The following is an 18355-nucleotide window of genomic DNA, read 5'->3' on the forward strand; positions in this document are numbered from 1 at the left end:
AAATAAATTGTTTAACTGCTTGGGTGACCTTTTAAAGGTGAATGCTTGTTGTTGTTACTAAGTACCGTGGAGTAGGTTCGGACTCAGGGTTTCCGAGGCTGCAAATCTTTACGGGAGCAGAAAGCCTCATTTTTCTCCCGCGGAACAGCTGGTAGTTTCAAACTGCCGACCTCGCGCTTCGCAGCCCGATTCGTAACCACTATGCTGCCAGAGCTCTAGTAAAGGCATTTCTTTCTAAGCTAGGACTTGAACTCACAGACACTAAGAGGAACAGTACTCTACCCACTAAGCAACCAAGTTCTGACGCTTGTACTTGCGATGTCACGCTTCTAGAGTTACAGCGCTGCATGGTTGTATCCTGACGTCAGGCGTCTACGTCTCCTCAGGTATCCAGTGGCAACACCCACGAGGCAGTACATCAATTGTACAACACTACAATTCTACAATACTACAACTTCTGGTTCTCTTTCTAAGCCTAAAACAAGGACAAGGACAACGATTCCGAGACGGAAGCAACTGCGGTAACCATTTTCTTTTCGGTATCAAAAGTGTTTCCCGACCACGAAGGGACTCGAACCCTCAATCTTCTGATCCGAAGTCAGACGCCTTATCCATTAGGCCACGCGGTCTTCACAAGTCTAGGAGCTCTACCAAGCAACTATTTGGTAATCGAGGAATTCACCAATGTTAGGTGTGGCGCTGTGGCTTGATGCGCCAGACTGCAAAGCTGTTTGAATTGCAAGGTCGGCAGTTCAAGCTCACCAGCTGCTCCTTGGAAACCCTATACAGGGTCGCTATGGGTCGGAACCTACTCGACGGCACTTAACAGCAAGGGACTCTGTGGGTTAATGTGCTGCGCTGCAAGGTTGGTTTGAACCGTAAGATCGGCAGTTCAAGCTCATCAACCGCTCCTTGGAAACCCTATACAGGGTCGCGATGAGTCGGAGCCGACTAGACGGCACTTAACAACAATAACGCAGATCTTAGAGGCGACACTGCCTGTTCCCCGCTTCACCGCGCCTGTGACGTTCCCTGCGGGGAAGCGCGCACGATTGATGCACGGTCCACTCACGCTAAATTGCCCGCGCACCACCTCCGAGGGGCGACATTTGGCTGGAGCTGCGGCAGCATAATGACTTCTATAGCTGGGTGACCTAGCTGGTGGTGGTGGTGGTGGTTATGTGCCATGGAGTCGGAACCGACTCATAGCGACCCTGTACAGGGTTTCCAAGGCTGTAAATCTTTACGGGAGCAGAAGGCCTAGCTGGTAAGGCCTTAAAATACAGATATGAGGATTTGGGTGTTCGAGTCCTTTAGGGATCGTTTCGTTTTGAGCGAGTGCCTCATGCCCTTCCGCGGCGCGTGGTTCAGCAATCGGTCCTGGTTCTGTCCCACAGACTCGATACGCGCCCCCGCTGGGCGCCCTTTTGCTGGAGCCCGGTCACCAGTCACCTAGCCTGGAACGCTCGCTTTTCGTGCAACCCGTATAGACACGCTGCGGGACGGCTGGGCTTCGGTCAGCCATCCTGGTCCCAGGCCGGCGTCGCGGGGTTACAGTCCCGCATGTGTAGACTCATGCCTGGTACCACTGGACTCGTGATGCCAATGTTTAGTAGTGCCCCAGTGGCCTAATGGATAAGGCACTGGCCTCCTAAGCCAGGGATTGTGGGTTCGAGTCCCACCTGGGGTGGCATAGCTTTCTATGTTTGGCAGCAGATTTTGGTGTCCAGGGTTCTGTTTACTCCCGATCTCTACCCCTCACTGGCCCTACCAAACCACCCCCGACTCCTTTAAAGACGCAGGTGATAAGCTTGAGAATCTTTTACCCCCATCTCGGTAGTAGCCGGTGCCGCCATCGGCCCCCTCGGGATCGGAGTTTAGCTGCCATCCGTGCCAGGGACGCGAAAGAGTGTCTTGGAAACACGCTGCACCCTTAAATTTACTGGGAGAGTCCGATCTCCATTTCCAACTGTCTGAAAGTTGGGGATTGGCCCCTCGAATCCAACACTGCGAAGTTGAGTTAAGGGGGCGGAATCTGTGGGGCAGACTCCGGTTCAAGTCTGGTTTGGGGAGTGAAAATAAAGTTTGGCAACTTCCCGGATGGGACAGGCCTTTTTTAAAAAAAAAAATTCTTGAGGGAAACGAAACAAAAACTACCCCAGGTGGGACTCGAACCCACAATCCCTGGCTTAGGAGGCCAGTGCCTTATCCATTAGGCCACTGGGGCCTGCGGCGCATGAGCGTGGCGTCTTCTCCTGTAATAGGCTCTTACAACGGTCTGACTCCGTGCTCGTTTTGCTGGCACGGTCTGTTGGCTGGCTGACTGCGGTGCGGAGGACACGACCCGGTACTGAGCTTCAAATAAATGGAATCTTACTTTTTTTTGTACAAAGACTGGCTTCTCTTGATTTATGATTCATCCACATTCCTTCTTTTGCCCTGTTTTTTGTTTCTGTTTTTAAGGATGGATCTCTGTCCATTCAGCCTGGTTTTTGTTGTTTCTTTTGTTTTTAATGTTTCCCCTCCGTGTCTTTGAATGTTTTTCACATGCCAGCGGTGTGTTCTGAGCTCCTCAGGGGTCCAGCACTATGTCTTGGGGTCCCTCCTCTGTCCTCTCACACTGTCACTGTCTAACCCTGGGTCGTCCCCCACCCCCCCACCCCCCCAGTATATCTTCTCTCTCTCCTCAGAGACTCCCCCGCCCCGCCATCCATTCCCAAGACTCCACTTGTCCTCTCTGCCCTGGGTCTCCCAGATCCCGCTTCATTCTTGAGCTCCAAGGCTCCAACGACCCTCTCCTGCTTGGCTTCCTGGACATTCCTCCTCAGAGTCACCAGTCTTTTCTCCACAGACAAAACCACGCACTTCAGCCAGCCATCCTCCCAAGCACACGCCCACTCCCACACCATCTGGCCAATCTTCCGACCGCAGATCCTCATGCATCTGTTGTTTCTGTACCCACTGATCCCCTGGGTCAGTCTGCAACCTGTGCCCGGTCCATGCAGACGTTTCTTTGTTCAGTAATGGCCAGTTTAGCCTTCCCTTGCATCTTCTATTGAGGGGTAAAGTCTAAATATGTTAACTGTCCGTTTAAAGCAGGGGTTATTGTCACTAAGTGCAATCGAGTCCGTTCTGATTCAGTGACCCTGTATAGTGTTTCCAAGGAGCGGCTAGTGAGTTTGAACCGCCGACTTCGTGGTTCTAGCGGATCTTGAGGCAGAGTGCTTATCCTATGGTGCCACAGCAGGGGTGGGGAACCATTTTTCTGCCAAAATTCGTGGACCATACAAAATTATCAACTTAAAAATTAGCCAGCTATATTTGGTCAAACATTTAATTAACTGACCCCTAATAGGTTGTGTGAACCGACTCCACGGCACATAACAACAACAATATGATATGTGCCGCTGTGGGTTGATACCTCAGACTGCAAAGCCGTTTGAACTGCAAAGTCAGTGGTTCAAACTCACCAGCCGCTCTTCGGAGACCCTATATGGAGTCACTATGAGTCGGAACTGACTCCACAGCATTTAACAGCAAAAACAACAAACATGATGACTAGAACTGTGGTTGCTTTGTGTGCCTTGTGGGGCTGTGGGTTAATGAACCAGACTACAAAGCTGTTTGAATTGCAAGGTTGGCAGTTCAAGCTCACCAGCTGCTCCTCGGAAACCCTATACAGGGTTGCTATGGGTCGGAACAGACTCGAAGGTACTTACCAACAACAACATATGTCCCGCAGGCCAGATATTACCCACTCCTGCAAGTTCCAAACCTTTCTAGGTCTGGATGCTACTCATCACCGTGGTACCTAATCTTCCTTACCTCCTAGTTCCTTAGGTTCCAGCCACACTGGGCTGTTTGTGATGGTTAGCATTCACTGAGCACTTGGTGGTGGTGAAGTGCTTTTGAGTTGGTTAATTACACATTTTGATTCCTTATGAGGTAGGAACTAGTTAACATCATTTCTCTTTTGGAGATGAGAAACTAAAGGGTCAAAGAATTTTACCCAGGTTCCACTGTTTGGTGAAGAGGTGGTTTCAAAGCTCACCCTCTCACTCACTCTAGTGCCCTGTCTTAGCCACAGGCAGGAGAGGGCCTTGGCATTACCCACACTTTCTTATCTTTGCCCTTGGCCAACATTGGGACCTCTGGTGGTAATGCCAGCTCTTCCTCTCCTTCATGTCCAGCTCAAATGCCACCTCCTCCAGGTCATCTTCACTGAGCCTCCTGCTGGAGCTAGGGGTCCTTCTCACTGCCACAAGTTATTTAGGCCTTTCTTACGTCATTGGCCACAGTTATGTCCTGTTACTATAATAGCAGGTCTCCGTTTGTCTTGTTAGTTTTTATCATCCCCTGATGAATCATTCTCCCTGCAACTAGAATGTTAACCCCCCAGAGGAAAGCTCTTTGTTTGCTTCACTGCTGATTCCCCACCCCCTCACCCAGTGCCTGGCAGTCAGTAAATTTCTGTTGAATTAATGAACTCATGAAAGTGGTACTTCCTTGCACATAAGCCTCACTTCCCCACAAGGCCCTAAGTCCCTTCCAGATCTTTGGTTATGTTGGAAAAAGTCATTTATAAGATAGAATCCCTACTGAATAGTTTTCATCTTGTCTAGACAGGTCTGCTGAAAGGAGGTGGGGATAGGATTCTTTTGATTCAATAGTGAGTAATTGTTATCATGACTAATTGTGATCGTCACAACTGTAAAGGTAGAAGTTATATAACAAAAAGGGGGGAGTAGTTAATCTTATATTCCAGGAAGAGAGGACCCTATGCCCATCAAGGGAGAAGAGCATGAGTGGAACATGAGACCCTATCCAAAGAAGCAGCGACACCAGAGATGGAGGTAGAGGTGATGACATGGCGATTGACCCGCTGAGGACTCCAGACTCGTGTAAAGAGAAAGGTTGTGTGCCAGCGGCCAGGAGGCAGACTTGCAGAATGTGCCCTTTGGTTGTTTAAATTATTATATATTCCAGAGTGTTTTTGTGTTCATCAAACAAACTAAGGGAATTAGAAGCAAAAACTGTCAACCGATAATGCTTGGAGGGAATTGTAATCATTTCAATGAACCAAAATATGATTGGTTTATGTTTTCCCATGTAAACTATCACTCAATTCACAATAAAAGCTTTAAAAACAGTGATTCATAAATGTTTTTCCAATGAAAAGCATATATATGACTAGAGTTCATCACAATGCATTTAGATCTTCACAATATAGCATCTGTCAAACAAGTAAACTAGATTAAAATAATAGTCTCAGAAATTCATATACATGAGCAATATATTCTGTAACCTGTCTACTCCTTCCCAGAGCCATACTGCTGTACACAGAACTTCTCAATTGCAACTTGCTCTTTTCTGCCTCCAAGAACCCATTGACCTGGAGTAGCTGCAGGCTCTGGGCCCATGGACCGAGTAAGGCTGTGTGCCTGTGGGCAGGAGGCTATCTTGCAGCATGTGCCCTTTGGACAAAGTGAATATATTTTTGTTTTGTTTTATATGTGTGCATCAAATAGTTTTGCTTTGTTCATTGTTGTTGCAGGGAGGGGATTGTAATCATTGGGGTGAAAAAAAGTGTATGATTTGTTGAATGTAAAGCTGATCACTTTGTCTGTACACCTTGATTCAATTCACAATAAAACGTTGAAGACAATAACAACAAAAAACCACTACCCAAGACGGCACCCAGCACCCAGTATGCCTTCCTCACACGAGATCTCCAGTGACTCCCCATTTACCTATGTTTCATAAAATCGGAATTCCTTGACTCCAAGGCTCTCCAGATTGAGCTTCTAGCTGCCTCTAGACTTCCCTCCCACAAGTCTTCTGCACACCACGCATTCACACCACAGGCTTTCACACCAGCTCCCCAGCCCTGCCTCTCTCCTGTTGCCATCATTTAGATCGTTCCCTTCAGCGAACATGTCCCTCTCCCCTCGTACTAAGATCCAGACCCAAATCTCTATACTCACTTCTCCCCGTCCTTCTGATTGCATGTTCCCTGAAGACAGACACCAGAACACATTTTCTCTGTTTTCCCAGTACTGTGGTACATAGTTAGTACTGAACGAATAATTCCACTGAGCGGAAGGTAGGAATTCTGTTCTGATGCACTGTGAGTTTAGAATTTTTATTACAGTGAATACATTACCCAGATCACGAAGGTTTAATAGTATAATGACTACTTACAGAGACCTTTACAAGGAATGCCGGAAACTTTCATTCCACAAGAGCATTCTCTTAGCGGCCCCAATATTACAATACGACAAGCATTAACAGAAAAGGAAGGAAGCAATCTCTTCCTAGGGTCAAAGGACCCTTAGCTGCAGTTGTTCAGGTACCCTGAGGAATGGTGTTAGCGGGCTACAGGCGGTGATTTCAGTCCACATCTACCCTTCGGCTTGTTTTGATGGCAGAATTTATTCTCTTTTGTCTCAGCCTTTCCCGATTCCTGTTTTCTACCCTGAAAACAAATCCCACAATTAGGCCCAGATGTCCAGTGTTTTTCTAAGTGGTAAGAGATACTGGGAGCCCCTCGGAAGCAGAGCTGCCAGATTAGCAGGTACTAGCTCCTGAGACCTTTGTTCCGGTCAGTCTCCCAGTTCCGGGAGCTATCCTCCTGGTTCCAGGATCTATCCTCCCCCCCCCCCCCCCGCCGGTCTGCTGAGAGGTCTTGGGCTTCACCTGCCTCCCTTACTACCTTGCAGCTTCATGCACAGGGGTCAGTTTATAGACAACCAGGGCCTATTCTGAGAGAGTGTGGTGGCTCTACAGGATAAACACTCTACTGTGAACCACAAATTTGACAGTTCAAGCCCACTAGCCACTGCTCAGGAGCAAGATGAGGCTTTCTGCTCCTACAAAGATTTGCAGCCTCAGAAGCCCTATACAGGGTCGCTGTGAGTCAGAAGCAATTGCACAGCATTACCAATAGGACTTTTCTGGTACCTGAACTTCCAAAGTACCCCATCTTCTTTAGATGGTTCTTTGGGGGTCTGACTGGCCGTGGTGATCAGGTCTCGAATTTTCTGTAGGCAGTCAGCCAGATTCCGGAACTGATAGCGGCTACATTCCGAGGTGATTATCAACTCTCCTGCTCTGTTGATCTTATTTTTATGCTGCAAATAAAGGAAAAGCCAGTGTCCTTCCAGAATGAAAATGGAAGTTACCGGGGATTACAGACAAGGGGACGTGGTTACCTCAAGGGCGATCTTCTGCCGCACCGGCTCGGCAATCCAGTCAGCGCTGGCCAAATGGAACCTGACTTCAGCCTTGGAATTCACTGAGGAGGAGAGAGGAGGGGAACATGGGTCACACAGGCTCCCAGGGGTGGGGTGGGGTGGGTGGCTGGGAGACGAGACAGCTAACCATTTACAGCACTAGCCTATGTCACCTTGGGGATACAAAGTTGGTGATGGAATGAGCCTGGAAATAGTGAGGTGCTTTTGGACAAAAAGAAAATCTTCAGTGCTTTGCTTACTGTTGTACTGGGCTCTGAAAAGGCTGGGGGGAGCAGGCTCCATGAGAATGAAGGGAACTTGGAGGTGGCTGCCAACTCACACTGTGATTTCCCTTTGTTTAGACTCACAAGCCAATCCTAGGCCTAGCAACCCACAGTGGAAAGTCTGAGAATCAAAGCACACGCAAAAGAATAAAGAGGATTATTATAAGCTGGTGGAATGTAAGCTTCTGTTGAAAACTCCCTTATTCTGCATGAATATAAACCTCGAGCTGACAGGATGCTGTTTCCTAGCTAAGGTTTAAAGGAAAAGCAAGTAACAAAGCTCCCAGTACCTTTATTAACATTCTGCCCCCCAGGACCACTACTCCTACAGTAAGATATTGTCAAGCGATCTGTAAAACAGAAGAAGACAAAAATATGATTATCCCATGGCAAAATGTGTAAACAGCTACTAATTTTACCTTCAATATAACTTGCCCTATTAGCTAGAATCTCTCTCTCTTCAGTGACTTTGATACGGATAAATAAAGCATTCAAATTAGTAAAGTTGAAGATTCACATGGGAAATTTAGGGAGCAAAATTATAACCCAGGTTTGTCTGTTTCTGGTCTGATTCATTTCACACATAGGCCTGCTGCCCGCCATGTTGGTTTTAAAGCAAGGACTCTCTCAAACTAAAGGCACACTTCACTTAAATGTTCATTTCAAATATGGTGGGCATGGGATCCTGGTAAGCTCCGAGGTGGCAGGCGCTGTGTCTCATTTCCTGTGTCCGTTGAGTGTTTCCAGGGCCCAGCTGACAGTCTGTTACTCCAAACATCTGCTGAGTTACTGATCACTCTGTCTGGAGTTCAGAGCTCTGGTTTCTAGCACAGGTTCAGTCACTGACTGACTACGGGATCTTGGCAAAGTCCCACTACTGCTCTGGGACACAGGTGGGTGTTTTGTTGTTGTTGTTTGAGCTATAAATTGGTTTCCTCTACGATTTTTCTTCCTGGAAAGCAGTCTTGTACAGTTGGAGAGGAAAGGGTGGAAGGCAACATAGTGGGAAAACCTCAGAAACTAGATGACGAACCATGGGGGTTTGCATGGTCAAGGATGGTGGCACTTTGGAGACAGAGAGCAGGCCTCAGTAGACAATGGTGACCCACCTTGAGACTGTTTCTGAGAGGTTTTCTTCTTCATGAGAAATCAGATCCTGTTTTGACCAGGTTACATATGCTCATGGTACTGGAAGGATCGGCTCCACCAAGTATCCTGCAATCTTGCCTGGATTCATTACCCTCAAACACAGGGCATGGGAGGTCTGTTAACAGGGACCCTATTACTTGTGTTGGGGTCAAATATTCTCTGTGTTTCAGTGTTATCCCGAGCAAGGGCCACAGAGAGCCCTACTCGGGACTCCTCCTCCTGTCATTGTCTACACAAGTAGTGAACTCTGTGACTCTAACAGGGGCTCATTGTTTCTTTACTGGCCCTGCCTTCTGCTTAACAAGAACAGCATTCCAAAGTTACCAATTATGTGAAGAATTCTTCCACACCTGTCCCCACCTACCAAGTTAGTCCTTTCCTCTCCACTCCTCAAGGCTGCTGCTGTATCCCACTTCTTTTATATCTTTTCAGATAAACACATACACATATGCAGTTGGCCCTAGAATAATGCAGGGGCTAGGGGCGCTGACACCCCACACAGTCAAAAATCTGCATATAACTTTTGACAGCTTACTGTTGACTGGAAGCCTTACTGATCACACCAACAATTGAGCTACACATATTTTGTATGTTATATGTATTATGGGTCCTGGTGTGGGACTGTAGGATAAGTACTACACTACTAACTGCAAGGTCGGTGGTTCAAACCCATCAGCCACTCTTTGGAAACCCTCTTCAGGGGTCACTGTGAGTTGGAACCGACTTGACGGCACTTCACAACTAACATGTACAACTAGCATTTTCAATACGAGAGCAGGGATTTCACAAATGGTGCAAAGCTTTCATTCCTGCTGGCATAGCTGTAGAGGCTTCGTGAATTTCGTTTCCTTTCCTTTTTTTTTTTACAATGGTCCTTACTCTGGATTCATTTATCTTGAAATGGCGGGCAACTCAAGCAGTTCAACATGTTCTTGTCATGTCATGATTTTTCTCTAATTCTTGGGGACACTTCCAGCCTCACCAGTGGCACTTCATATGGGTCCCATGGTGGTATTCAGGGTTCATACACTGGGCTAAGTCGCATAAAAACCACAATACACGAGAACCTCAAAAGGTCACTTTTCTACTTCAATAAATAAAGTTTTAGAGAGACCAACTGCTCACACAGAGATGATGAGCATTCCATGGTTTAAAAAAGAAATCCACATATAATTGGACTCACATAGTTCACACACATGTTCAAGGGGAAACTGTACACATATGCATATATACAAGTAAGATAGGCAGTAGTAGTAGACTTGGTATACTCGACTGCACCTTGTTTCAAGTACTGACCAGCGGCTCTATTGCATGTATTGTCCCATGTCAAGAGATCATCAAGAGTTCTGGGTTCACGTGTAACATTCCACTGAGCACCACCCATTTGCTATTCTAAACAAGACTGCAAAGACTCCATTTCTGTCCTCCCCAAGACAATTGCTTCACTTTCACATGGGAGCAATGTGCTTTTTAATGAAACGGAATTACTTACCTATAGGAATGTCATTGTTGTCTCGCTTTGCATCGTCCTGGAAGATAATTTATATAGTGTCAAATACATATTACCTGCTAGGTAACTCCTACTTGGTCCAGGGTATCAAAACAAATTACATGAAGCCACACTGCCAATATAGACATTACTACTTTCCAAGGCTTCTACAACTGTTCTTCCTTGTTCGGTCATGGCCGATGCAACAAAAATGGAGTCAACTTGAATTTGTAAACTGTGGATGTACTGAAATGGCAACTGGAATGGGAAAACTACTGGGTTGAAGCCCTGGGATGGTACACTCAGAAGTGGAATCGTGAGCCCTTTCAGGAGACTGATGTGGGAGGTTCTTATAAAGATCATGGAAAGTGACACCCATTCAGATTTATACAGGTGGCCTTCATCTTTGAGCTGAGCACCGCTGTCTGACTCTGTAGGTTAAAAGATTCGGTTGCTCTGGAACGCACACACTGCCCTGGTTTTCCAGGAGGGAGACTTTCAAGTAGGGAATCAACCAGTAATTTTTTTCACTCCAGTTATCACCCATTTTACAAATTTGGGTCTGTTCCAGTTTCACTTCACCAGCCATGACTGAATCAAAAAAGAACTGGTTTGAGGTCCTGTAATTTTCCAGCCTTAGCAAGCTCATCCTAACAGGATGACGGATAAAATATTCCCAGTCTCCAGAGGTATTAAGGAGCTCTGGTAGCGCAGTGGTTAAGAATCAGGCTGAGAGCCTTAAGGTTAGCAGTTAGAAACTACCAGCTGTTCCACAGAAGAAAGATGAGGCGTTCTGCTCCCATAAAGATTTATAGCCTTGGAAACCCTGTACAGGGTCGCTATGAGTCGGAACCAACTCCACAGCACATAAAAACAATCCCCAGATGTACTACCTCAGAAACATTCCTCCAGCCTGAGCTCCTACAGGTCACTAGGGGTCTGGTTCCAGGGAGGGAGGGAGTCACTCATCAAGACAGCTCTTAAAGGTACACCCTCTACCAACTTGGCACAACAAAGCTTGTGGCCCTGATCCTTCCTGGGCTGTGACAAGAACTTGTTGGGCCTGCTATTCTGTGTTTGTCTGGGATGTTCATTTCCCTACTATTCTCAGGGCCTGTGGCTGTGTTTTCTCCAGGTCTCTAACTAAATGTCTCTTGTTTATAGAGAATTTCCCATACCATTTTACTTAAAAACGGCAACCTTACCCCCACTTCTAGCATTCCACTTCCTTCTGGGCTTAATTTCCCCCCAAAGCACTTTCACATATTCTGTATTACTTGTGTAATACAATGGAGGGTCAGTGAAAAAGAGGAGCGAGACCCCAACAAGATGGATTGGCACAGTGGCAGCAACAATGGCTTCAAGTGGAGCAGCAACTGGCACAAGACACGGTGGTTCATTCTGTTGTTACGTAGGATCGCCGAGTTAGAACTGACTCCACGGCACTTAACAATATCTTACTTTACTTGTACATTTTTCTCCTTCGATTAGTATACAAGACTCACAAATGTTGCCTTTTGTTCACTGTTCTATATCCAGTCACAGCATAGCGTACCCAGTATACGATCAGTAAGAGTTTGCTGAACGAATGAACGTATATTCTCTTATGGAATTGAGTGAGTGTTGGTTCTCCGGCTTCCCACCTAATAGTGCGCACGCACAAGAGCTGTTAATGAATGCATGCCAGGAGAATGAACGATAGTTCCTATTTGCTTAGATGTGCTGAGGTTGTTATTGGAAGCTATAGGGAGCATAACCTTCCTTTTTAGTAAACACTTAGCAGGCTCTGGCATTCCTTAACAGCTTTAGAGGACGAGAACGCCCACATTTTCCTTTAGGAAAGGAATTTGGGCCAGTGGGAAATAAACTAATGAGAAACGAGAAGACCCGAAGCCACACCCCACACCACGGTATTCCCTTCAGCCCCAGGACCCAGTTACTCGGGCAACCAGTCCCCTCCCACGGCGAACGTCGCGCCGTGCGCGTGGAGACTTCCACACAGCTACTGGGAGGCCAATGGGAACCCAGATTCCTGACGTCACCCAGCAGAGGCGAGGGAACGCCCCTTCCGTGTCCCCGGCTCACCGGGACCCTCCAGGCGGTGTCCAAGCCCTTGGATTCGGGGTAGAGCTTGTCCAGGCTGTAGATGCTCTGGAACTCGGCACCGTCTACCTGCTTGTGCAGAGTCCGGCGGGGACAGCGCGCGGGCGGCGAGAGCAGCCAGGCTCCGGCTCGGTTCACGCCCCAGCGAAAGCACCTGGCCGCCATGTTCAGAACGCCTGCCACTTCCGGCGGCGATTTACCAGTCCGCTAGCTCACACTTCCCTCGGAATTTGGTTCCGCGTGTCTTTTAGCGACCTCCTAGTGGAGGCGGTGAGCGGGCGGTTGGCTTTGCTCTCTGGCGGCGATTCCTAGAGACTTAGGGTTGGTCGCCTGCTGAAGGCCTGACTGGCGTTCTGGGGTCTGCTTCAGCAGTGGGCATGACTTAGGCCAGATAGCGAGGTCGCAAGTGTAAAGAACCCCCCAGATCCCGTGTCCCCCAAAACACCACTGCTTGTCTCCCTATGATTAGCAAGGTCTGCTCCGAGCCACCTGTTGTTAGGTGCCATCGAGTCAGTACCGACTCATAGCCACCCTATGCACAACAGAACGAAACACTGCCTGGTCCTGGGCCAACCTCACATTCATTGCTACGTTTGAGCCCATTGCTGCTGCCACAATGCCAATCCATCTCGTTCTGGGTCTTCCTGTTTTTCTCCGACCCTCCACCTTACCAAACATGATGTCCTTCTCCACGGACTGGTTCCTCTTGACAATATATCCGAAGTATGAGAGATGAAGTCTGGCCATCCTGGCTTCCAAGAAGCATTCTGGCTGTACTTCCGACACAGATCGATTTGTTCTTGTGACAGTCCATGGTACTTTCAGTATTCTTCTCCAACACCATAACTCAAATGCATCGATTTTTCGATCGTCTTCCTTATTCACTGTCTTAACTTTCGCATGCATATGAGGTTATTGAAAATACCTTGGCTTGGGTCAGGTGCACCTTAGTCCTCAAACTGACATCTATGCTCTTGAACACTTTAAAGAGGTATTGTGCAGCAGATTTGCCTAGTGCAGTACGTTTTTTTATTTCTTGACTGCTGTTTCCATGAATGTTGATGGTTCATCCAAGAAAAAAGAAATCTTTGACTTCAATCTTTTCTCCATTTATCTGAGCCACCTAATTCACCTGAAATCCATCAGCTCAGTGTCCCCTCTTGCCTTCACTCTGCTCTATTTTTGCATACCACTTAATCCTTTTCTAATACTTATTGCATGTCTCCCAGCTAGAATGGATCCCGGATGGCGCAAAGGGTTTGCGCTGGACCTAACCCAAGAGTGTTATGGAAGAAAGGCCTACTGATCTGCTTCTTTAACAATTATCGCCAATAAAACCCCCACAGAGCAATTCTACTCTGTAACACAAGGGGTCGCCATGAGTCAGAAGCAACTCAACAGCAACTTTTTTCCTTCCCCAGATACAATGTAAACACAGTACAGTAGCTCACTGTTATAAGCTGAGTACCTAGAACGTGACCCATTTAATAATGTTATTAAATGCTGTTGAGTTGGTCAGATTCATAGCCATCCTATATATGGTTTCAAGGCGTGGCTGGTGGGTTTGAATTGTGGTTAGCAGTCCAGTGCTTATCCTACAGCACTACACCAGGACTCCATGGCCCAGAATAACTAATAAATATTGATAACATGAGTTTTGTGGAAATGTAGTTGTTTTTTTTTATGTTTTATTGTGAATTATGTGATAGTTTACATGGGAGAACATTAGTTTTACATTCATTCTATCATAGATCGTTTCATTGCCATGGTTACAATCCCCTCCATGCATCATCAACCAACCAAAGGGTATACCCTGTTAGCCTGCCCCCCCACACCCTCCCGGTCTTCAGCACACAGTCCCTCTCCCTCTCTGGATCTAAAGTCCCCAGCTGCTCCATCTCAGCTGCTCCATCTCTCCATGTCATCGTCTCTGACTCCATCTCAGGCATCACTGCTTCTCTGGGTAGGGTCCCGCTCTCCGCTCTTCTCCATTGATGGTCCCAGGGACCTCCACTCCTAGACTGCAAAGTTAATCACTCCCCTCCTTGCTATCAAATGTCTACCTTTACATTTCCAACCCCCACAATCACTCCTGATAACAATTATTCACTATTGTATCACAAGAGACCCATCAGCCCCGCCTAGACAGATTTGATACTAGTCACTGGAGATTCTACCTTCCTCCAGGCCCTCTGGATCTAGGTTCCCTCTTGAAAGCTTGTAAGCCAGTCACTTCTTACCTTTGTAGCCCGCCCCCCACCCCACCCCATTTTGGGTAGCCAATGTCCAAGTTGCCCATCCCTGTCTACTCTGTGTATGGAGGGGGTGGGAATGATCCTTGCTGTCAGGATTTGGTTCCTCTTTTGAGCTACTGCATCCATAGGTGTAGGTCAAGTCCATCAAATTGTATCAGATTACGCTTTTTTTCCTCTTCTTTCTTCTGGTTGAGCTTTGATCATCCAGGCATTGAAGCCAGGTCAAGTGGGCATTATCTGGAAATGTAGTTTTGCAACTTGAACTATAGCTGTTGCTAAGTGCTGTTTGGTTGGTTCCAACTCATAGTGATCCTGTAGCAGGCTGGGGAATGTCTGGCCCCATAAGCCCATAAAATCATTTTACCCACAAGCCCATAAAATCATTTGGTCTGGTCCTGTCAAGGCAACTGCAGGCGGGACTGAAATTCAAATAAATCTAGGAGTTTTTTTCATAGCAACATAAATTTATACTAAGTGATGTTATAAATATCCAAATGGCCCTTGGCAGAACAAAAGGAACCCTAGTAGCTAGTACATTATGAGCTGGGCTGCTAACCACAAGGTCAGTAGTTCGAATCTACCAGTAGCTCATCAGGAGAAAGATGAGGTTTTCTGCTCCCATCAAGATTTTAAGGTTTCTGAGGATTGGCCGGTGGGTTTGAACCGCTGACCTCGTGGTTAGCAGCTTAACCTACAGCATCACACCAGGACTCCAGAGGTCTAGTATAGAGCTGAGTCTTAGTGACATCAGCCTCTTTCACAAGGCAATTTGTACCCAAATCCCAAATCCTTCTGAGTATGCGTGTGGTGATGGCTTATACCCAGACACTGTCGCAGGACAAATGCCAGATGGAGGGAGTAGGAGGCATGTCAGAGAAGGAGATGGTTTGGAAAAGTGGAATACCCCCCACTTCCTGTCCCATTTTGGGCTGGAATGAGTTGAAATGTGATGGCAATTTATTCCAGCCAGGAGTTAAGGGGAGACTGAAAAGGTAGGAAGAGAATACGGAGAGCCACAAGGGACACAGTACCCTTAATGCTACTAAAACATGACAAAGCCCAGAACTGAGATGTGATCGTTCTGCACATGCTCAAGCTGTGCTTCAAAACAGCTAAACACTAGGAATTCACTTTAGTGAGAGGCAGTGTGGTCAATGAAAACTGAGCGCAAAAATGTTAATAATTGTTAGTAATACTAGTGGCTGTTTCTTGATGAGTTATATTTTTAGGAAGAAGCAGAGTTGCCTTTAAAATTTGCCTCCAAGGGCTGGTTGGTCCAAAGTGTGGTGAGACCTGGGGACTCCTGAGCCCAAACACAAGGACATAGCCATGGAAGGCTAGAACTGAGAGTGAAGCGTCCAGCTGATATGACGTGAAGGGAGATGCACAAGAACGTCCAAACTTGTAGATAGTACTCATCTGACATAGCCTCGATGGCTTGATGTTTAGAACTTGAATGTTGTTGTTGTTGTTAAGTGCCGTCGAGTCGGGTCCGACCCATAGCGACCCTGTACAGGGTTTCCTAGGGTGAACTTGAATAGAGGAAGATAAAAAGAGAATTTTTTAAATAAAGAAACAAGTGTAAATTGCTACAATTTGATGAACTTAATCTATACTTATGGATGTAGTAGCTCAAAATACCAACAGAGAGGGAAGGAGTCTTCACATCAAGGATCAATGCTATCCCCTCTGTACACAGGGTAGATAGGGACGGGCAACTTAGACACTGGATACCTAAAATGAGGGGGCGATAAAGGCACAAAGTGACTGGCTTACAAGTTTTCAAGAGGGAATTTAGTTTCAGAATGTGTGGGGGAAGGCAGAATCCCCACTGAATAGTTTTCGTCTTGTCTAGACAGGTCTGGTGAAAGGAGATGGGGATAAGATTCTTATGATTCAGTAGTGAATAATTGTTACCATGACTAATTGCAGTTGCCACAACTGTAAAGGTAGAAGTTTTGTAACAAAATGGGGGGAGTAGCTAACCTTACAATCCAGGAACAGCGGACCCTAGGACCATCCAGGGAGAAGAGCATCAACGGACTGTGGGACCCTATCCAGAGAAGCAGGGACACCAGAGATGGAGTCAGAGATGAGGACATGGTGAGATAGAGCAGCCGAGGACTCTAGACTCATGTAAAGAGAAAGGCTGTGTGCTGGTGGCCAGGAGGCAGGGTTGTTTAAATGATTGCATGTTCCTGAGTGGTTTTGTGTAAATCCTCTCCCACCCTCCAAAAACCAGAGGGAATAGAAGCAAATATTGTTGAACGATGATGCACTGAGATTGTAATCATTGCAATGAAACGATGAGTGTAACACGGATGTTCTCTCATGTAAACTATCACTCAATTCACAATAAAAACTTAAAATTAAAAAATTGAAAAATGGTGAGGCGTTTCCAGGGAGGGAACTTTATCCACATCTTAAAGTTTCACAGATCATTGCATTTTATGATATTTAGACATTGATATATTATCAATTGCCTTAGCAAATAGTGAGAGAAACCATCTGTCATTATACAATCCGCAATTATTCACCAGTCTTGGCCATCAGTGTCAGCTAACCCTGAGAGAAAACCAATAAAAACCTAAGCCTACTGCCATCCACTCAACAGCACTTAACAACAACTGCCATTAAGGAGTCCTGGTGTGGCTCTGTGGGATAAAGCACTGAACTGCAAGGTCGGTTGGAAGCACAGGATCAGTGGTTCAAACCCACCAGCTGTTCCTCAGAAACCCTACCCAGGGTCACTATGAGTCAGAATCAACTCGATGGCACTTAACAAAATAACAACTGCCATGAGGTTTCTTAGGCTATCATCCTTATGGAAACAGAAAGCCTCATCTTTCTCCCATCTTACGACTGGTGGATTTGAACTGCTGACCTTGCAGATAGGAGTACAGTGATTATCCAACAGCACCCCTGGGACTCCTTTGAGAAGACCTCAAATGTAGACAGGAATTTCAAAGTGTGATGTTAACTGTTTTTGCTTTATGTCCAATAAAGGTGATTTTCTGTTCACCTTTTCTTTTTCTTTTTGATCCCCAAACGGAAATTTATTGTTATATGTCGTTAAGTGTCATTGAGTTGGTTCCAGCTCATAGCAACCCTGTACAGGGTTTCCAAGGAGCGGCTGGTGGGTTTGAACTGCCAACCTTTCTATTAGTCCAGTGCTTATCCTACAGCACCACACCAGAAGTGCTATTGTCATAGCGTGAGAAATCGTTGCCAAAAAGATAGAGGCAGCCTCAGCGTGTTTTTGTCTGATAGTAAATCTGCATTGGAATGTGTGTCTTTCCTTGTACAGCGGTATTTGTACCTTTTGGGTTTAATTTCAGAAACCTAGGGTAAAAAAATAAACCCAGACTCAGTTGCCTAAAAAAAAAAAGCCTGCTGTGGATGCTGGCTGTTTGAAACAGGAGATTGTTATCAAATCAAGGCTCTATCTTCTCAGTATCTCTGTACAATGCTTGTTGTTATTGTTGTTAAGTGCTGTTGAGTCTGTTCTGACCCATAGCGACCCTGTATAGGGTTTCCAAGGAGCAGCTGGTGAGCTTGAACTGCCGATCTTGCAGTTCAAACAGCTTTGCAGTCTGGCGCATTAGCCCACAGTGTTTAGGAGGGAATAAACCACGTTCAGATACTGATTTTGTAACCTCCAATGTATGGAGCTCTGGTAGTGTAGTGGTTACGAATCGGTTTGCGAACCTTAAGGCCAGCAGTTCGAAACTACCAGTCTCTGCAGGAGAAAGATGAGGCAGTTCTGCTACTATAAAGATTTATAGCCTGTACAGGGTCACTATGGGTCGGAACTGACTCGAAGGCACTTAACAACAATGTATG

At 46.4% G+C, this 18355-nt stretch overlaps 1 protein-coding gene and 3 non-coding genes across 4 annotated transcripts; 1 reads left to right on the plus strand and 3 right to left on the minus strand.

The window, feature by feature from the left end:
* Nucleotides 1–556: 556 nt before the first annotated feature.
* TRNAR-UCG lies at nucleotides 557–629 on the minus strand. Its single transcript has one exon. It is a non-coding gene; the product is annotated as a tRNA-Arg (tRNA).
* Nucleotides 630–1617: 988 nt separating this feature from the next.
* Nucleotides 1618–1690, plus strand: TRNAR-CCU. The gene has a single exon. It is a non-coding gene; the product is annotated as a tRNA-Arg (tRNA).
* Nucleotides 1691–2154: 464 nt separating this feature from the next.
* TRNAR-CCU lies at nucleotides 2155–2227 on the minus strand. Its single transcript has one exon. It is a non-coding gene; the product is annotated as a tRNA-Arg (tRNA).
* Nucleotides 2228–6390: 4163 nt separating this feature from the next.
* ICT1 (immature colon carcinoma transcript 1) lies at nucleotides 6391–12422 on the minus strand. The gene is made up of 6 exons (XM_006869591.1): nucleotides 12240–12422; nucleotides 10158–10194; nucleotides 7807–7866; nucleotides 7212–7294; nucleotides 6961–7130; nucleotides 6391–6475 (listed from the first exon to the last, which is right to left on the minus strand). The coding sequence occupies exons 1-6, from the start codon at nucleotides 12420–12422 to the stop codon at nucleotides 6391–6393; spliced, it is 618 nt and encodes a 205-aa protein (XP_006869653.1).
* Between the last annotated feature and the right edge of the window lie 5933 nt (nucleotides 12423–18355).

This window comes from Chrysochloris asiatica, unplaced genomic scaffold (assembly GCF_000296735.1).
Source record: "Chrysochloris asiatica unplaced genomic scaffold, ChrAsi1.0 scaffold00132, whole genome shotgun sequence".
Lineage (NCBI taxonomy): Eukaryota > Metazoa > Chordata > Mammalia > Afrosoricida > Chrysochloridae > Chrysochloris > Chrysochloris asiatica.